Source organism: Microtus ochrogaster, chromosome 21, assembly GCF_000317375.1.
Source record: "Microtus ochrogaster isolate Prairie Vole_2 chromosome 21, MicOch1.0, whole genome shotgun sequence".
Lineage (NCBI taxonomy): Eukaryota > Metazoa > Chordata > Mammalia > Rodentia > Cricetidae > Microtus > Microtus ochrogaster.
In genome coordinates this window covers 4850541-4857831 of record NC_022022.1, presented here as the reverse complement: position 1 = coordinate 4857831, position 7291 = coordinate 4850541, and the positions used below count along the sequence as shown (strand labels likewise).

At 41.5% G+C, this 7291-nt stretch overlaps 1 protein-coding gene across 1 annotated transcript in view; it reads right to left on the bottom strand.

Moving 5' to 3' along the window:
• Positions 1 to 685: 685 nt before the first annotated feature.
• Rnf115 (ring finger protein 115) overlaps positions 686 to 7291 on the bottom strand; it is a 66739-nt gene continuing 60133 nt past the window's right edge. Inside the window, exons 6-9 of the mRNA XM_005357056.2 lie at positions 6434 to 6506; positions 5437 to 5530; positions 3149 to 3264; positions 686 to 1939 (exon numbers count right to left, since the gene is read on the bottom strand). Of these exons, the coding sequence (XP_005357113.1) occupies positions 1808 to 1939; positions 3149 to 3264; positions 5437 to 5530; positions 6434 to 6506 (415 nt within the window). The 3' untranslated portion in view covers positions 686 to 1807. The remainder of the gene's footprint in view (positions 1940 to 3148; positions 3265 to 5436; positions 5531 to 6433; positions 6507 to 7291) is intronic.

The window sequence follows — 7291 nt, the reverse complement described above, 5'->3', positions numbered from 1 at the left end:
AGCTAGTTCCAGGACAGGCTCCAAAGCCACAGAGAAACCCTGTCTCGAAAAAAAAAAAAAAAAAAAAGATCTCTACAATTTTTGCTATTAACCTTCCTCTCGGCACCACTGTCGTTGAGGCCCTAAATTTGGGTATGCTGCGTATTTGTTTTCACTGAATTCTAGCAAGTCTTTAATTCCTTTATTTCTGTCTTGATCCATCTTTCATTAAGAAGAGATTTGTTCTGTTTCCATGAATTGAAATGTCGTCTTGGTGGATTTTTTTTTCTTTGATGCATAAATTAGTGTCCTTTTCTATCTCTTTTGATTAATTTTGGTTCAGCAGGCAGGGAACTCTCTCATTATTTTGTTTTCCCTCCTCAACTTCCTTGTCCTCTAACAAAATACAAAGACATCTTTAAACCACACACTTACCCCCAAACCAGAGTGTAAGTCATCAAAAACTGAGGAAGGGCTCCTAGCCAAAAAAGAGACACATCAAACTGTAGTGATCTTGTTCTGACTGCCCTGAACTGTGAGTGCTGGTGTTCTGCTATAAATGCAGCTGCGCACCTTCAGGTCCCGTTCTGCTATAAATGCAGCTGCGCACCTTCAGGTCCCGTTCTGCTATAAATGCAACTGCGCGCCTTCAGGTCCTGTCTTGGTGCCAACAGCTAATAGCATCTCCATTATGTCCTTCTGAGACACTGAAGCTCAACACCATTCTCACCAATCTCCATTTATTCAGCTTTAAACATGGACAGAGCATGTGTATGGGCAGTGTTAGAACTTAAAGCGAGGTCTACCTTTCCCAGAGAAGTTGTTTTGGGCATGATTACATTGATCAGATTGATTCCAAGTATAGGGAGAACTGAACAGAACAGGAAGAGTTTCACACATAAAAAATGGGCTTTACAAACTAAAACAAGGCAACATAAAATCCCAATCCCTAAATAACAATGAATTATCAAAAATGTGCCTTGGTATAGAAGCACTAATAAAATAATCCTATTTTTCTGAGGGAAATTATTGTAAGGTCCCGAGTACGAAAGACAGTAAACAAAGAGGTGAGAGTCATCAAAAACAGCTCAGTAGTAAGGATTTCCAACATCTGTCCTTCTGTGTTATTATGTGCTGCCCAACTTAATGCCAAAAAGGAACCAAAATCAGATTTCTTCCAACCCAAGACTAAGACATGCCATGTTGGTTTTTAGGGACACTGCACTTCCTGAATTAAAATAAGAAAATCAAAGTGTAGATGACAGGCCACTTTTCCTTCCCACTGTAGTTTTCCTTGTTTGCTCTCTGAAGATCAAGGCAAGTATAGTCTCAGACTCCTGAGTTTTTTTTGTTCTTACCTTGCTAATTTGGCCAAGAGTAGGTACTCTTGCACAATTAAGACAAAAAGACTTTATATAGGGCTCTGGCTCCTCTGTATTTGCTGCAAAGTCCACGACTGGTGGGACAGAGATTGGAGGAGGAGGTAGAGACATCCATTACAAGACAACGTGACAGCAGAACCCTAGCTAGACTTTAAGGAACTGATTCTACTCAGGCAGGAGCAAACTGACATAATTAAGTTTTACACTCAAAAAAGTATCACTGTGAATTCAGGAACAAGAGGCATTTGGTTGTAGATACAATTCCATCTGTAGGTCCTAACCTTAAATTTAGAGAAACACACTCATTGCATTAATATTATGGGTTGGGGTTTCTTACATGATTCCTAAATCCATCTACTACTTTGTTTGCTTGTTTAGTTTTGAAACAATTTACAGCTATGATAAGATTAATACAGGCAGCCCTGGTTCAGGTGTAGTCTTTAGTTTCAGAAAGTCCATCGGTCATGTAGCTGGTTGTCATTGCTAAATCTGTTGCTTGCAGAGGCCTCAGAGCTCTGGGTTTGCCGAGTGGAGTCCTCACCATTTAAGCTCTTCCTACATACTGGGCATGTGTCATGCTGAAACAAAATGATATCAGTCCATGTAAACACCATGACCTTAGAAGCTAGGAATACCAAGCTGGGGAGATGGCTCAGTCAGTAAAATGTTTACAAACAAATACAGAACCCATGTAATGGGTTTCATGCAATCCACATAAAACGTGAGTGACAGATGTTTGTAATCCCATTGCTGGAGAGGCAGAAACACAGACCCCTGGGGTTTGTGGCCAGCCAGCCTAGCCTGATCTGTCAAGTTCCAGGTCAACCAATCAGAAACACCATCTCAAGGATCAAATTGAATACTTCTTAAGAAAACAACATCTAAGGTTGACCTCTGACCTCCCCATGCCCACAAAGACTATGAGCTCACATGCCACTTCACCACCCCCATTATGACATAAGGATACCTGCCTAGCATTCACGGGGTCCTAAGTTCAAGCCCTAGTACCATCAAAACAGGATATCTCTGGTATAGAATGTTAAGCAGAATGGACAGAATTCTAAGTCAAGAAGTTAATAAAAGCTAACACATAACAGCAAATAAAATGAACTACTAACAGTGACCTGAATCATGACAAAAAGGTATCTATCAATTATTTCCCCATGTAGTCTAGATGAGGCTAAGCAAACCTTTTTTTTTTTTTTAAAGCGATAGAGAGGGGGCTGGAGCGAAGCTCAGTGGTTAAAAAGCATACACTACTCTTGCAGAGGGCTGAGCTCAGTTGCCAGAACTCATGTGTGCACTGCCTACAACCCAAGCTCCAGAGAATTCAACACCCTCTTCTTGCCTCCAAGGGCATCTGTACTCATGTGTACAAACCCACTCCCTCCACATACATATAAACATGATTAAAAATAACAATTACATCTTTAAGAGGACAGAGAATAAGTGTTTTAGGCTTTGCAGGCTATCCCAACTCCAGCACAACTCTTCAACCTTGCCCAGCTAGCACAGGAGCAGCCATGGTCTGTTACATGTCTCAGAAACACTGTATTTACAAGACCTGCTGGCATGCCATCGTGGCCTGTTTGCTAGAATACACTACGCTCTGGTTAGAAGCACTGCAGAGGGATAATAATTAAAAAAAAAAAAAAAAAAAAAAGAAACCTACATGACACTAGGAGCCAGGCAAGGAGGCTAAAATTTGATTTGCTTGCCTCTCTGAACTGCAACTTCATCTCTCCTCTGAAGCAGCCTCGTCCCAGCCCAGAGCCAGCTGTACTCACCAGTTGCAACCACGGCACAATGCAGCTGCTATGAAAGAAGTGGTTGCAGGGTAACTGCCGGACTTTCTCGTCAACTATGTAGTCTTCTTTACACACTGGACATTCTAAACCCGTATCTGTGGGAGGAAGATGTGTGTGTTAAAGCAACAAGCAAAAGGAAGAAACAACCAAGAGCCAGGCCTATGTTGCAGACCTGACCCCAGCACTGGAGAGCAAGGAGCATAGAAGGTCAAGGTTAACCTGGGCTATAAAGTCTAAATCAAAAACAAACAAATAAAAAAGAAAGAAAAAACTGAACAAGCTGCCTCCTACAACCCAAGAAATGCATTAATAAAGATGCCCCCCCCACACACACTAAGGGGGGAGTTATATCTAGGAGGTAGGCAGATAAGAAATAAGAAGTTTATTCAAAATGGAAACAGAAATGGCAGTAGACAAAAATGGTGGGGGAGAGGTGAAGGGAATGAAAGACGGGGAAAGAATGGGAACTGGGATTGGTGTGTAAAATGAAAAAGATAGTTTGCTTTCTGTTAAAAAAAAAAAGACAAAAGAAAAATTAAAAAAAAAAAACAACAAATGGGCTAACTCCAATAAACCTAACAGGAATCATAAAGTAGACTCAGTTCTTAGAATAACAGATTAGAAGAATTAGCAGAGTTGTCCCAGTGAGGTGACTTAGAGAATAAAGGAGCTTGACAGCAAGTCTGATGTCCTAAGTGCAATCCCTAGGACCCACACGGTAGGAAAAGAAAACCAACCCCCAAGTTACCCTCTAACCTCCACACAGGTATTGTGGTACATGTGCACAAAGATACAAAATAAATATAATTTTTAAAACTAAAAAAATGAGCAGATGCTGGGCAGTGGTGGCACACGCCTTTAATACCAGCACTCACAAGCAGAGGCAAGCAGAACTCTGAGTTCAAGGCCTGCATGGTCTACAACGTGAGTTCTAGGATAGCCAAGTCAGGGCTACATAGAGAAACCCTGTCTCAATAAACAAAACAAACAAAAGAGCAGAAACTTATTTGTCTATTAAATAAGACAGGGAAACATGCTCCCAAATGTACGACAGCATCTGACCGCCAGTTATTGCCTAGAAAACAGTGGCAACCTATGCTCCATAACTGAGGGACTGGTCTCAGCAACATTAGTGGGGTCCACTCAGTGCTTTCATCACCTTTATCCTGTTCTTCCCTTACTGTGTCCCTGGGTCCTCTCAAGTTGTTAATTAAAGGCTGTACCAGGAGATGGTGCCACAGAACTACAGGAGACAAGTGCACTCGGGACTCCAAACCAACCAACAAAAGACTTTTCCCTCAGAGAAAATGCCTACTACTTTGAAAATTCTAAGGGTCAAATTCTGAACCGCAGAAATCTGCTTAACAGTATCTAATGGCTGAGCTATAATCCAGGACTTAACGATGATCAAGGCATTTGAAGGAGAACTGCCCCTTAAAAAGTTCCTTCCTTCCTTTCCTTCTTATTTTTTTCTTTTTCTTTTTTTTTTTTTTTTTTTTTTTTTTTTTTTTTTTTTGTTTTTTGTTTGTTTTTTTCAAGACAGGGAGACAGGGTTTCTTTGTGTAGCTTTGGAACCTGTCCTGTAACTCTCAGTATAGACCAGTTTAGCCTCGAACTCAGAGATCCTCTTGCCTCGGCCTCCCAAGTGCTGGGATTAAAGGCGCGTGTCATCACTGCCCGGCTACCACTTTTTTTTAATTCTTCTCTCATACATTACATACTGACCCAGTTTCCCCTCCCTCAACTCCTCCTAGTCTCCCCCACACTTCCCCTCTCCCCCAGATCTACTCCTCTAATAAACTGCTCTTATTAGCTCTGGAGTGGACTCTGATGTGAGAAGCAGAGGGAGTCTGACCAGATAGGGAAAGGAGGGACTTGTTGCGGGAAACTGTCAGACTGCAAAAGGAGTTCTAAGATGTTTCAGGGAAAAGAGTTTTCAAACATTGTCTCCATTTACCTGACAGCACCTCCCATGGGAAACAAATCCCTAGCCTTGGATCTGTCCTCTTCTTCTCCCCATGGTATCATGAACTCAACACCATTTCCAACAGCTTTTTAAATAATTTAGTGAGTTTTGCTTCCCATATTAAGTTTTTGTACTAATTATAATCAAGTTTTGTATAAATGACTGTATCTCTTTATTTCTAATGGGTCCTAGAAAGCAGGCATGCTAACTAGGTTCTCCAGTCGGTAGCTTTAGAATAGAAATGTACTAAATATTAGATCAGATGTTCTAGGATGACAGAATAAATATGAAAATAACTTACCAACTTGTTCCTGAGTTACTGTCACTGTTGGGAGAGAAGTGATCTTTTCCTTATCCGCTGGAGGGGGACCTGTGTTTTCTAGCTGTCCTAGAAGCTACAAAAAGAAAAAGCAGCAATATTTGTTATCTTAGTAACTGAAGAGGGAGCCATCCAGCTGAGAACAAACAGTGTAAGCATTAAGGATGCTCACTGTTCTTAACTTCTGCAGAACTCCAAGAAGCCAGCCTCCCCTTCCAGGTACTGGAACACACAGCTGCTTCAAAATGTCAGAGCAACACCAGTGTAAGCCAAGATTTTAAGACAGACTCTTAGCCTAAAGGCTCAGCTTTGGGCACAAAGCTAATTTCAGATACCAAGAGTTGTGATGTCTTGAATAAATTACAGCTAATAAAAAGTAAGAGCTAACTGGTTCAAAATTTCATTTGGTCAGAAGGAAGGGGTGGGAGCATGAAAAGCAGCCAAAAGCCAAGAACTGGGCATATTATTGTCTGTGAGAAGACTAATAAATAGACAACATGCTTTCTATTCTCAGCAGTCCCCAGGAAATGAAAACCAGTCCAGTTAAGATGAACATAAACCAGTGGAAGCAATTACATACAGCATGGAAAGATCTTGTCTCTGCTTCCTTCCTCTACTTTGCTCTGTCTAGCAGAAACCCCTGCTTCAACATGTGAACCCCTATTTTTCTGTGAAGCATCTGTTCCTCATAAGACTAAATAAGAGGACAAAATTGCAATATATTATTTTGTTACAGGAGTCTTTACTTCCTCTAGAGGCAAAATCATCATCTAGAAATCCCCTGCTGCCTAGTAGGAACATGGAAACTAGGCTGGACCCATAGCCCATCCATCCATTTGGTAAACAAAGAAACCCAAAGCTCAAAATATCAGTGAAAGCAGAGTGATTGCCATCTCAGAAAGTAGCAGAAGGAATGCAGGAAGCCTATGGAACCATGAGACACACTGAACAGACACCCTCTCAAAAGGCAGCTCCTCACCTGGGTTACAATGGCATCAAGCCCTGTCTGACCCCAGGCATAGTCCCCAGGGTTGGAGTGCAGCATCCCGCTCCTATACGTGAGATGAGACAGACAGGATTAGGTGGGGTGGCCGGGCTCTGCCTTATAGCACTGGGGGGAACTAGCAATGGACACCGCTCTCTCAGAGCTGAAAAGTCACTAGTCCTCTAGAATCATGAGGCAAAGAAATTCTCTGTATTTGAAAGGCCGACCAGGTTATCTAGAGATGTGCTTCCATTCTCAATAAATTTTACCTAACTGGAATAAAATGTGAAGCCATCTAAAATGCCACATAACATCCCAGAATAAAAAGAGCTCACTGCTCGTGGGTTAAGAAAGGTGTTTTGGCTGCCCCAAATCTACAGCAGACCTCCCTCATTCAAAGAGGCCGCACGTGTCCTGCACAGTAAGGACTTCCTGGTAGAGAAGCAGCCATAACAGTTCCTGTGAATTATGACCAGCACTTACAAAGGGACTTGGCCGGACTTCTTTCTTAGTGCTGTTGGTGCAGTACCTTGGATGAAGGCACAGGTTCTAGCTGGATCACATTTAAAGTAACCAGAGGCTATAAAATAGGATAAATGTGGGGAAGGACTGAGGTGCCTCTGAACAGAAAACCCTCCTTTAGCAACGTTAGAAGTCACAAATAACAAGAGGAAAGACAGTTCTTAGAAGACACTGTCTGTATTCCTGCCATGCCTAAGTGTCACTCTGACACTAGACTATGTGTGTCTTTGATTTGTTTTGAGAAACTTCCTCACTTTGAGAAAAGAAAGTAGAATGTTATGTTTTCAACTTCAAAAAATTCTTTTTTTTTTTTTTTTTTTTTTTTTTTTT